General features: G+C 42.4%; 1 protein-coding gene across 2 annotated transcripts in view; it reads right to left on the bottom strand.

Annotated features, from left to right (window-relative positions):
* NFASC (neurofascin) overlaps positions 1 to 13,212 on the bottom strand; it is a 1,241,670-nt gene that overhangs the window by 364,454 nt on the left and 864,004 nt on the right. For both annotated transcript variants that reach the window (XM_085627649.1, XM_085627634.1), the window contains exon 17: positions 7,528 to 7,652. In XM_085627649.1, coding sequence (XP_085483775.1) covers positions 7,528 to 7,652 — 125 coding nt within the window. The remainder of the gene's footprint in view (positions 1 to 7,527; positions 7,653 to 13,212) is intronic.

Consider the following 13,212-nt stretch of genomic DNA (forward strand, 5'->3'; position numbering starts at 1 on the left):
CCGTTAAACACTATCTGGGTTGCAGGCCGTTACAGCTTTGGCATCATACTCAGATGTTATTGTCGATGACCAAAACATGTCTTGACAATAATTATTTTCTGTTCAATGGAGAATTGTTTCATCAAGTGTGCGGGACCGCGATGGGCACCTGCTTCGCCCCCAGTTATGCGAATTTGCATATGGGCTGGTGGGAGGAGCAGGTGGTCCAAGTTCGGTTCCCCAAGGAATGGCAAGAAAATGTAGTTTTTTGGAGCCGGTATATAGACGACTTGTTTGTCGTTTGGAAGGGCTCCCAGAACAGTGCACGTGACTTTGTGAATAGGTTACAAGAGAATGATCTCAATTTAAAATTGACGTATGAATTAAGTACAGTAAGTGTCAATTTTTTAGATGTAACTGTCTATATTGCAGGAGAAAAGTTGGAAACAAAGCTTTACCGTAAGGCCACAGATGGGAATACTCTACTACATGCGACTAGCTTTCATCCAAACAATCTAGTAAGAAGTATTCCCTATGGCGAGTGTTTAAGAGCCATGAGGAATTGCAGTAGCAAGGAAGACCTCAGCACAGAATTAAAATGTTTGAAATCTAGGTTTGCAGCTAGAGGTTACCCTAGTAAATGGGTAGACACAGCAATCTGGAAGGCCCGTAAGAAAACGAGAGAACAAATCCTGTTTAGTCACCAAAACAGACATGAGATGCCAGATAATGACAGTGACAGCAAATGCAGGCTGATTACTAACTTCAACATGCAAGAGGGCAGTCTTAGAAAAATCTTGCAAAGACATTGGCATATCATTGCCAATGATCCTGTGCTTAAAAAATATGTGGGACGTAGGCCTTTGATAACTTTCAGGAAGGCCAAGTCACTCAAGCAGTCTCTGGTCAGCAATATGCTCCCTGCAACGAAAGGGAGAACAACTAAAAACTGGCTTAGTAGAAAAGAGGGCTTCATAAAATGTGCTAAATGCAAAGCCTGTGTCCATGGCAAAAACACATCCAACTTTGTGGGAGGCCTATCACCGGTTTTAAATAAAATCAAGGGCCACTACACCTGCAAAACGGATTTTGCTGTATATGTCCTCCGTTGTCCATGCGGCCTACGTTACGTTGGGAGCACAATACTACAAGTACACAAGCGTGTCTTACAACACTTGAGGGCCATCAAAAACGGGGATAAATCCTACCCCGTAGCAAGACATTGTGACCAATTCCACGACAGAAATACCAAAGGACTTGAGTATTATGTAATTGATGCAGTCCCACTGAGTGAGAGAGGTGGGGATCGAGTTAAAAAACTGAGGAGGTTGGAATCTAAATATATTATCAGGCTTAATACTAAGATCCCTGAAGGCCTTAATATAGAAGAAGATTTTCATACACATCTATAAAATAACAGTAAACTTCCTTCCTTCTCCGTTTAGCAAACTTTTTTTAAACAAAAAATTTTTTTAGTATGTATCATTGTAAGTAGAGTTTTGTAGTTTCACGGATATACACATTAATGTTCAACAGACTTAGTTTAAACAATAGCCTTGAAAGAATGAAATTGAGCTTAGTAATATCAGTATATGCCCACTAGGGCTTAATCCACTAGGATCATGTACTGAGTTTAGCTATTTATGAAAACAATTCTGCGGTTTGAATGTTGGCCCACTAGGGCAATAGTGGTTTTGCTTTTGTTTCTATTGATATAAGGCTATTCAAATGATGAGCCTTACTTTTTTTGTGAAATGTATTATGCAAATACAAAAACTATTATCGCGGAATTGTTCCAATGTGTTAAGAATATTTACATTAACATGAATTGTATTCACAATTTAACTTTCTGAGCTCCGTAGTAACTACAAATTGCATGGAACTACGAGTCTGTTGTTACTGTCTATGATTTAGTTTTTTACGCACAACGTATGCACTGAGCACTTAAAATGGCGGCAAAACTTTATGTAAAATGTTGGTGAACAAGCTTGCGGGACAAGCGAAACGCGTTCAACGTTTTAGCTGACTGAATAAAGGAATTATTGAAGCACAAGACACGGCGTCGGCTTTCCTACTTGTGAGGAAGTTCTGTTGAATATATATATATATATATATACATACACATACACACACAAATATTTTAAATCTTTCAGACCTATAAATCTGTACATTTGCATGAATATTAAAGAATGGGATAATATATATTAAAGGGCAAAAAGTACCTGAGTCTGATCTTAATGAAAGAGATGGCGTAGAACAGCCTGTCCAACCGCTGCATCTTCTTGATGCGAAGATTGAAGACAGTAATGCTTCGTGAACATGTGGACATTTTTACATGTCGCAGCACGACATATTTTCCGGAGTTACTCCAGCAAACAAAGCTGTCGACGTTGATACTGTTCTTGTCGAACGAGCTTTAACTCTCCTCTGCAAAGGTTTGTTAGTCTTGTCATGGCAGAAATGAATAGCAGATGCCAGCCATCTGGCTATTGTTGCCTTTGTTACAACATTCCCAAGAGTTGCTTGACCATAAGCCACGGACAGCTGGTTGGATCGTCTGATATCCTTAGTTTTCTATACGTAGAATTTTAAACAGCGTTTAACATCCGGCGACTGTAATGCTCTTTCAGCTGGAGTGGATGGATCCGGAAAGAATGTTTTTAATCTTACCGGTTCGTTCAAGTGAAATTGTGTTGTACCTTAGGAATGAACCTGGGATTTTTTCGAAGGGTTACGTAGTCGCGAGCAAATTGTAAAAAGGGTTCCTTTATAGTGAAAGCTTGGATTTCACTAACCCTTCTTGCAGAGGTAAGAGCCAGTAAATGGGCAACCTTCCAAGTGAGGAATTTGAGATCAGCTTTATGGATAGGCACAAATGGACACTTCATTAACTGCGCTAGCACGGTGTTGAGTTCCCACTCTGGAGGGGTGCTCGCACTGGAGGGAAGGCTCGGAAACGTCCTTTCATAAATTGTTTGATAACTGAAGAAGAGCAGAGAAAAGGGAATTTTGAGCATTTCCTGAATCTAAAAAGAGCAGCAAGATGTACTTTGATCGATGAAAAAGTAAGCCCAGACTTGGCTAGAGAAAGCAGATAATGGAGAACTTGTTCTGCAGGAGCTTGAATTGAGTGAATATTATTTGCCTCACACCAACAGCAAAATCACTTACATTTGAGGTGATAAGTCTTGATTGTGCTTTGGGCACGAGATTTGGCCAATATTTCATGACAGTCTTGTGAAATGTTGAGGTCCTTGAACTCTAAGAAATCAGGAGTCATGCGTGCAAGTGCAGTGACTGTGGGTCTGGATGAACCACTTGGCCTCCGTCCCTTGACAACATAGTAGGCGTCGGCAGTAGGCAAATGGGCTTGTCTTGAGACAATAGTAGAAGTTCCTGGAACCAATAGTGTCTTGGCCAATGGGGTGCAATCAGAATTAGACGGCAACCTTCCAACTTCATCTTGCAGAGCACCTTTGGAATCAATGGTATTGGGGGAAAAGCATACGCACAAATCCCTGACCATCGCATGGACAGGGCATTCCAGGGTGTGGCCATTGGTTACTAGGTCTAGAACCCATTGGTCTGATGTAATTTCCTGCCACTTGTGAACTAAAGCTGAAATCTTCTGGCCCACGGGTAAGGAGGGTAAAATGGTTGGCGCCCTGTGGAGATCACTGCTTCCTGTTAGTGTCTCGGCCTTGATACTGTGATCTCTTTCGAACACCCTGACGGGAGAAACTAGTCGTAGACTATTGACGGTATGATGTCTGGCTGTACTGAGATTGATACTGCCTATTCTGTTGGTTTTGGTATCCTCCTCTTGATGAAAAAACCACGTCCTCTCGCTCCTCTGAAAGATCTACACCTGTATTGAAGGGTGCCTAATCCGTGTTAGGTTTCATAGCTAAGAGGGCCTCATCAATATGTTTACCAAACCAAAAATACTCCATCATAGGCCATGTCTGGACCCCCCTCGGGTCTGAAAGTAGTGGCTTTAAGCCATCCCTGGCGTCTAAGCACTGCAGCCCCTGCTAGCTGACGGAAGTTGGTGTTCACGATGTCCAAGGCGCAATCTATAGTTTCCAATGCGGCACGTTCTCCTTCCAAAGAATCTTTCTTGCTTCTTGCCTTCGGTCCTCAGGAATGAGGTCAATGAGACTCGCCATGTCTGACCACATTTGACGGTCATAACAGGCGATTATGGCTAGAGGATTGGCAGCTCTAATAGAGGCCGCTGCCATGGTAGAGAATTTGTTGCCTATAAGGTCCAGGCGACGTCCTTCCTTGTCAGGCGGTGTGGTGATAGGCGTTGCGGGATTTTTAGATCACTGTTGGGCGGGATTTTTAGATCGCTGTTGGGCGGCCTGTGAAATTACTGAATCTGGCCGAGGGTGACCTATCAGACAGGATGGGCTGTTAGCAGGTGCACAGTATTTCTTTTCTATGCTCGGAAGCACTGCTGGAATAGATGTAGTCTTTTGTAGGTACCACCCTCGTGATCTTCCTGGACTCTTCCTTGAAATCATGAAGGAAACATTCTGTCTGATCGACTAACTGGCAGTTGAAATCTAGCTGCTGCCCGTTGCATTAAATTACGTACAGGATGCAGTCATAGATGAGGCCATCGTAGACGATCTCATCGTAGACTTTGCTGTCGTAGACATGGTTATATAGGCGAGGTTATTGCAGACGAGGCCGTCATAGAGGACAGTCATGAACAACCATCATAGATAAGGCTGTCGTAGACGACCGTCACAGACAATGCCATTATAGATGAGGCAATCATAGGTGAGGCCATCCGTAGAATAGGCAATTATAGATGAGGCAGTCCTATGATGGCAATCCGTGGATAAGGCCATTCATGTATGAGGTCATTCGTGGAGGATGAGGCCATTCGTGGATGATGAGGCCATTCGTGGATGATGAGGCCATTCGTACATGATGAGGCCATTTGTACATGATGAGGCCATTCGTACATGATGAGGCCATTCGTACATGATGAGCTGTCGTAGACAACTGTCATAGACAATCGCATCATAGATGAGGCAATCATAGGTTAGGCCATCCGTAGGTGAGGCAATCATAGATGAGGCAATCGTATGATGGCCACCCGTGGATGAGCCAATTCGTAGATGGGGCCATTTGTGGATGAGGCCATTTGTAGTTGAGGCCATTCGTACATGAGGCCATACATAGATAACCATACGTAGATGAGGCCTCATTGATAAGGCTGTCATAGACGACCGTCGTAGATGATCATTGTAGATGAGGTTGTCTACGAGAGGAGCCTGTCCTAGGCAATGCCATTGTAGATGAGGCCATTCATGGGTGAGACCATCATAGACTAGGCCGTCTTAGACGGACATCATAGATGAGGCCGTCGACGATGACCGTCGTAGATGAGGCCGTCGTCGACGACCATCATAGATGAGGCTGTCATAGACTAGGCCATCGTAGATGAGGTCAATATTGGTGAAGCAGTAATAGTAGACATGAAGTTTTGTTATGGACTCCTTAATGTCAGGTTAAGAGGATTTCCCTGATGTAGTGTCAGGGATGAAAAGGTAGTTGTAGGATCAGCCTCTGAGAAAGTTTTTTCCAATTGCCTCTCTCTGTGAGAAGTGCATTATCAAGACTCAAGGTAAGTCTTTATGGCTTTTTTGCGCGCCCTCTGGAGGCTCCTGGCGCGACCTCTCCCTTTGACCTCTCCTATGAGGTGAAGGAATCCTCGTTGTCCTCATCAGAAGAGACCGATTAAAGTCTCTGTAGTCCCAATAATAGCCTCATCTCTCAGAACATGAGTTATTGAGCAAAAGGTTAGACATATTTCGTAGTCTATTACCTTGTTTTCTGCCACTCTGCCATATTACTGCCTTAATAGGGTCAGAGAAATGAAGTATGACCTTGGATGATCCAAAAAGAAGTAATAGCTGAAGAAACTGAGCAGAGCTCAGGGAGTCTCCCTTGTTATGTTATGTTATTAAGTCATTTGTTAAGCGCGCTAACACTGATTAGTTTCTTGGCGCTAGATTAGTTTCTTGGCGCTAGCTTCATACACGACGTGCGGTGAAAATCTGAGGAGAACTGCCTCTCCTGGGTAGGTTCTACAGGGTGCTAGCAGCTGATTGGCTGGGACCAATCTTTGGTACTTTTTACTATAATGATGTAGATAGGCTACTAAGACTTAGGCCTTAGGCTTTTTCTTTTAGACTGCTACTATTATTTACTCTTGGCACTACTTTTATATTTACCGTGGGACTCCCGCCTCGGCGACGGGGAATGATTCAGGCATGTGAATTTATGAAAGATACCCCAATACTGGATAAAGAAAAATCGGTCTTCAAATGAACACTTTTGATCAACACAAATTCCCTAAATTAAGTGTCCTGGTAGACAGCCCATGCTGCTCTTCCTCTCCCCTGCAAACCCATTTGCATAGTTTCCTCTGCAGTCGTTTAATGGGAACCTCCTAGTTTACTCTAATATCTCGCCATCTACCAATGTAGCAACAGAGCAAGTGGAGGCAGCTACTTAAAGTACACTTTTTGACATGCTGAAGAGCCAGCCCAGAAGGCACAACTCTTATGTCTTACCAGGCCCCTACTGATAGGGAATAATGCCAGCCTACAAGACAAGATATCAGCTGACACATCAAGAAGTGCCAAGATGCAACCTGATCCATCATGATGGTTTCCTGAAATACAAAAGTGCTTGCAGATCCAGCATAGTAATCCCTAGTAGCAAGGGTGGCCAAAGCGATGGTATATGGTCCCAACATGCAAAAGTGCCTACTGACACTGTATTCTATTCACTGAAATGACAGGGTGCCTGTTGACCAGCATGGTGGTCTTTGATATTCCAGGATGCACAGTGATGGTGCACGATAACTGCTGATGCTGTGTGATAACCTCACAACTCAAGTGCTCAATGATACATCACATGCTTCAAACACATTAAGACCTAAAATGATGGTCCAACATGGTAAAGTGCTGAATAAAATGACAAGATGCCTGCTAGCATAACATGATACCCTGAAAATATGATGTGATATCCTATGCTATGCCAGCTAATTCAGCAGGACATGCCAAGCAAGGACACGGTATGCCTGGAATTTCACCATATTTTCTGACTGACATGATGTCACTGGACATGCCAAACGGCCCACTGACTTGGCAAGGTACTGTAAGGCATGCCGATGTGACCACAGACCAGGTCTAGTGCACTGTGATAAGAGAGAGGGTGTCTAACTTTACATGATCCCTCAGGCATGTCTAGTGACCACTAACACAGCATTATACTGGACAGACTGAATGCTCGATGACTAGGTATGAATTCTGATGTCAAAGTACCTGTTAACATGGCAAAATGCCACTTCTTAGCTCTCAACCCCTATCAGCATTCCTAGTCCTGCATGCTAGTTCCAAATATGGCTGCCCAGTTTGCTGAGTATGAAGACAAGTCTATAAATACATCCCCATACCCAACATGCTTCCCTTCCTCTGACCCCTGGTGATGAAAAACAAAAATGCAGGGGGTAAAAGTCACCTTGAACAGTTAGATAGGCTTTGGCGAAGTCCCAGTCCAACTCAGTGCTGGCAATGCAGGTGTAAGCCCCCTGGTCTTTCTCAACAACGCCATAAATGGTCAGAGAGTGATCTGCCCATTTCATTCTGTGGGATAGAAAGAAGAAAGTCATGGAAGCAGAATAATAACAGTATCAAGATCCTCACATAAAAAAAAAAAAACCTGGTATTTGTAAAGCGCAAACTAATCACCGATGGGGGCGGTCGGGTAGATTAAGAGAGCTATTGCCTAGTCTCACATGATGCTGAGCTGATCTACCTCTGACGCTGGGGATCGACCCGCGATCCCCGCGCTTGGGAGTCAGCCGCCCTAGCCGCTGCGCCACACCTCTCCCACTATACAAGTCCTGTGATGAGACCAGTGCAGAGATAAGCCCACAGCAACATTGTCAAGGCCTCCCCAAAAGAACCAGGAAAGTCTGAACAGTCAGCAGAAATGTATAAGGTATTATGTGATAGAGAAAAAGTAAATTACCTGTAAACACAGTTCTCCAATGCTTGTATCATTTATAGATGTGTATGTTGTCAGGCTGAAAATGTAGGCTGTAAAACCTACATACACAATTATAATATTTGCAGTGTTCGTAGAGAGCAAACACTCATCCCCAGAGGGACATCACAGTGCTGAAACAGCCTATCTCCCAATGTACTAGGAGGGAGGGGCAATTCATTAGATTGAGTCAGTTCCTTAGTGAAGAGCTATGTTTTAAGCTTTTTTCTAAATCTGACATAGTCCATACTGAGGTGGAGGTCCAGGGGTAGTAGATTCCACTGGGCCACTGCAAGATGGGGGAGGGAAAGGCCTCCAGCTCTGGCTTTTTTTGACACATTTGGTTTTGGCTAAGGCTAGATTTTCTGATCTCAGGTTTCTTGTAGGTTTGTACAACTCCACTTTAGATCGAAGGATCACAGGGCTGGAGTCATGAACAGCCTTATGTGTATGGCAGAGAAGCTTACATTTTGCTCTTTCGGAAGGGAAGCCAGTGGAGGGTTTTTAGGCAAGTAAATGTAGAGCTGGTTCTATCTTTATTGCAGAAGAGCTTCGCGGCTGTGTTTTGCATCACCAGTAGGTGGGTAAAAAGATAGTCATCCCCATATGTATGGCATTTCGGTAGTCCAACCTACTGACGATTAAGGATTGGATTGTGTACGGTTCTGCGCCACTCAACTGGAATCCAACTGAAAAGATTCCTGAAGAGTTTGATCAAGCCAAAGCATTTACCACAAGTGGCATTGACTTGTTCCTGCATGGATAAAGACTCATTAATGAAGACTCCTAGGTTTTTTGCCCCTTTGTTTGGCTCAGGTGCGGGGACCAGAGATAAAGGCCACCATGATGAATTCCAAATAATATAAAAACATTCACTTTAGTATTCCATCCTCCCCATTTGGGCTGTTCCGTTAGAAACCTTTAGGTGGGTAAGAACTAGCTTTTGGTTCTAGAAAACTGGTAAGTTTATTATAGGCTGGAGTGTGTTTATACTATTATACTCCTATCCAACATGGCTCACCAGGGAGTAACATGGAAATCCATGGAAGATAATGCTAGTGAACTGCAGTTGCAGATAAGTAGCTCTTTCTTCACCAGCACAGGATGCTTCATGAATTCATGCACAATTAAACATAATAGCAAGCAGTGTTTTATTAAGAACAGTTTTTATTATTTTCTCTGCAGCCATAAAAGGCAGTATAGTCAAAGAAAGGTGAACCAAATTATGCAAGCAATATAGTCAATAAAGCAAAACAAATAATATATTAAGCTTTGCAAAATAAAAAAGGGGATTCAATACTTTGTTAAGCAAACAAATAAAATGCTCAATGGCACGGGATACAGAAAGAAGCTGAGGTTATTTATGGTCGACGGAGTCTCTGCTTCCTTCCAGGGCACATTTATTTTGAGGAATTTCTTTGGGCACCCACGATCTTCATATGTCAATCTTTTGCAGGCCTGGGCGTAGTGCGAGGAGTTTTGCTACACGATACTCTGCAACGTTACTAAAACACTTCGCAGAGTTTGCAAAGTAGCGGAGTGCAGTGCAAACTGACGTTCGCACTGGTCTTCCTGCTGATCCGGTAGAAAATCTACCCAAGCGGCAGCTCGCGATCGCGAACGGTAAGTTTGTGAGCTCGAGCAGGGGAAAAACTCCGCTGCACAAGGGCAACAAGTTTTCATGTATATTTTGTCTTTAGGACAAGTAGGCCCAACCCCCAGCAGCACAAACCCTTTGGCTGCCAGTTTGCAGTCCCACATTTTGGATCAGGGAAGGGCACTGTCTGCAGTTAAGGTAATATTTTTGTCCATATGTTAATGCTGTTCAAACTTGTATTTGTGGTTCATTAATTGAAAGCCTTTATTACTAGGGTGAGTGTTCTAAGTAAATGTCGTAAACTTTGACTGCACTACTGACAGTGGTTCCAATATAAAAAGGTGTACACACGTTTTCAACGTTTCTCAACATGAGGTTATGTATAATGCTCCCAGAATGCTCTCTGATTTGATGCAAATATTTGCAGAAGCTTGAAAGCAAGATTGAGGATTCTTTGCTTTCAAAATAAAATGGTTCATAAAAAAATGAAAGCAGGAAACATTTATTTTTGCTAAACTACTGTAAAATCTCAGGTACCATTTCTTTGCAGCATCATTTAGTAACATGTGATGACGCATGCTAGTATTTCCCAAAAATATTCATAATGGAAAAGCAGTGTAACCAGTTTCAATAAGATTATGGGAAACAAAAATAAACAAGCATTGGCAAAGGCAATAGGTCTGAAATTGGTGGTCAGCTTTTTAGTTTTGTCAATGTGTTGCTTGTTTTGGCATGGTTTTTGTAAAACCTTATTGGTGTGGGAGCTGCTGGACCCTCACCATTATAACAAACATTGGCAAAAGCAAAAATAGTTTTTTGGTCTCAAAAAGCACACACTGCCACAGTAGTTACTGGCACCGAACAAAACTACTTTGTGAGCCGATATGCTCCTTGTGAAAGAGCAGAATGCGGTCACTCACAGTGAAGCCAGCCGATACAGAATTTTAATAAATAAAAAGGTCCTGGTCAACGCTAGACCAAATTAGGTGCCCAATTATTAAAGAAAGTCTCAAAAGTGCACCCATGGTATATGTCCTCACATTAAGTGCAGTTATAGGGCTTTTGCGAATTCTCAAGCATTTACAGAAGTAGGACAACAAATAGTACTCCTAGAAAATATTTGTGAACTGCATTTTAGCATGAGCAAGATGCATGTGTAGATTTGCTAATGCGAAAATCTGAATGATTGCAAGTTTACTTTCCCTCCAACAACTTTTTTTTTTCCAACTCTGGAAGATGGTTTATGCCTGCCATTGTCAGGAGTAAATTCCCAACATTTCTCAGTATGGGAAAAGATTACCGAGGTGATGAGCCTAGATGTGGATCATAGGGTTAAATGGATATCAAACGTTAGGAAAACCATTACACTATTGGGCCTCAAAGAATCATGGGATAGTCAAAACCCCCCAAACAAGATAGAGCTCAAACGCATATACTGGGATTGGACAGACAGCCAGTAACTCAGTAAGCCAAACGCAGGGAGGCTAACGGATGAATTGTTTAACCACAAGCAGACCAGAAGCCTCGAGCCTTACCTTGACATAATCCAGGTCCCACGAGATAGGGCATTGTATATCCATTTTAGGCTCGGCACACTCACAGTCCACGCAATAACAAAATGGCGTCCACCCAATCACACAACAGAAGGTTGGCCTTGTTGCAGAGCCTCGCTGGAGTGTGTTGCCCATGTCATGTTTGCCTGCCCAGACTATAACATCGCAAGGACCAAATGGCTGAAACCGTTCTGCAGACACATGGGCACCCGTGACCATCGGGTTGCTCTGCTCATTCTGAAATCCGACTCAAGAGCTCTCTTTGCTTGTGGGGTGGCTAAGTTCTTAAGCCATGCTTGGCAGTTAGACAAAAAGCCTTGCGAGGGGTGCCTTAATCTTACACTCTAGGTCATACTGAGAAGTCATCTCAAACCAAGAAAGCCTTTTTATAATGTAAACGCACTGGCACTGTATACAAGCCCATTGGGTTGCCTTGTCAAGTTTTTATTTTGTTAACTATTCACATCTAAATTATGCATGACTTTAGAAAAGAGTTTGTAGACATTTTTATAGTATAGCTTTGCCGATAACTATTTTATGTCTTGTGGTGCAAAAACATGTTTAAATGTACTGAGTAAGCATATTCTTTAGATCGACCATGTATAAACTGATTACTTGCATTATATCAATTTTCTACCTCTTGTAAAAATGTTGAACGATGCTTTTATGATACAAGTTATCGAAATAAAGCAATTGATTGATTGAAAAGATTAGAGAACAGTTGTTGAAAACCCTTAAAACGTGCAAGTTAGTAAGTTTGCAGACTCAAAAGGGCATTTTAACCCTGGAACTATTTCTTACCACTACCTTTAGCCCCAGTATGTAGATCTGTGAAAATGTGGCAACATAAGGGGATTGCAAGTATTCAAACACTACTATGGTATGAGCCCTGGCATAATCAGAGCGGCTATATCAGAGCTTTTATATGAGATTGCTGCCATAATTTATCGCTGCACTACATGGCACCGAAGGGGCAAGTGGATTTTATTACAGGACAAATAGATTTATGAAGCAACCTGCCCCAGGGACAAGTAGATATTTTATTAAATTCCACACCCCTGATTATGTACGTGTGCATTGCTCAGTCCCATGTCTTAATATTGGCTATTTTATGCCCTCTTCTCCTACATTTCTAAGTAGTGTGACACCTTGCCAATCTTAACCCCAAGGTTCCAGGCTCAGTCCTAGATAAAGCTAAGTTTCAGCACATGTCTAGCACAGCCACAAAGATGTATGGGTTATTTGAAATGCCAGAATAGTACTAAGCTCAGCATTCACATTACCCAGAAGATCTGGACATTAGCATAACGCTATACAAAATGTTAGAATGTTCCCATTTCCTCTCTGTATCAGACAGAATTTCGAACTAACCTCATCTCACAGAGTCTGACATAAGTGTATTATACCCTATAAAGGATTTTGAGCTGGAGAAACCTCAGAGCAGATTGAACATCCATCTCGACAGGATGTGTTTGCATCTCTACCCATTCTGACCTTATAGTGTTCCACGATAGGACACGCATTTAAGTCCAAGTTTAAACAATACTTCTGTTATACTGCAAAAGTGTTTTATAAATTTCAAGAATTGCACTTATGGGTAGTTCCTCAATGTGCTCCCTGGACCTTCACTTGGGAGTGACTCACTGATAGAAGACAATTCATGTTATATATCTTTGAAGCATATTACACAAATACTCCCCGTAGTAAAGTAACTTTAATTTTGAAATTCTACAAAGGTGTTCATATCTTTCCATTCTGTCTATGAGATTGAAGAGACCTGTGCTCTTTCATTGCTTAAAAACTCAAGGTTTGGACCATTCCCTTCAGGTCTTACCCACCCATCCAAAAAGGAGTTTCTTTTGTGAGCAGCCACTCCATCAAATTCTTAGATGTGGCGCCCTTCCAGGCTGCAGTAGCAGTAAACATAACCTTTATCAGGTTTCCCACCACTCATCCACTCGCATAAGGACCATCCCACCAAGATCATTATTTGTACTTAAAGCAAAG

Source organism: Triturus cristatus, chromosome 1_1 (assembly GCF_964204655.1).
Source record: "Triturus cristatus chromosome 1_1, aTriCri1.1, whole genome shotgun sequence".
In the NCBI taxonomy this organism is placed as follows: Eukaryota; Metazoa; Chordata; class Amphibia; order Caudata; family Salamandridae; genus Triturus; species Triturus cristatus.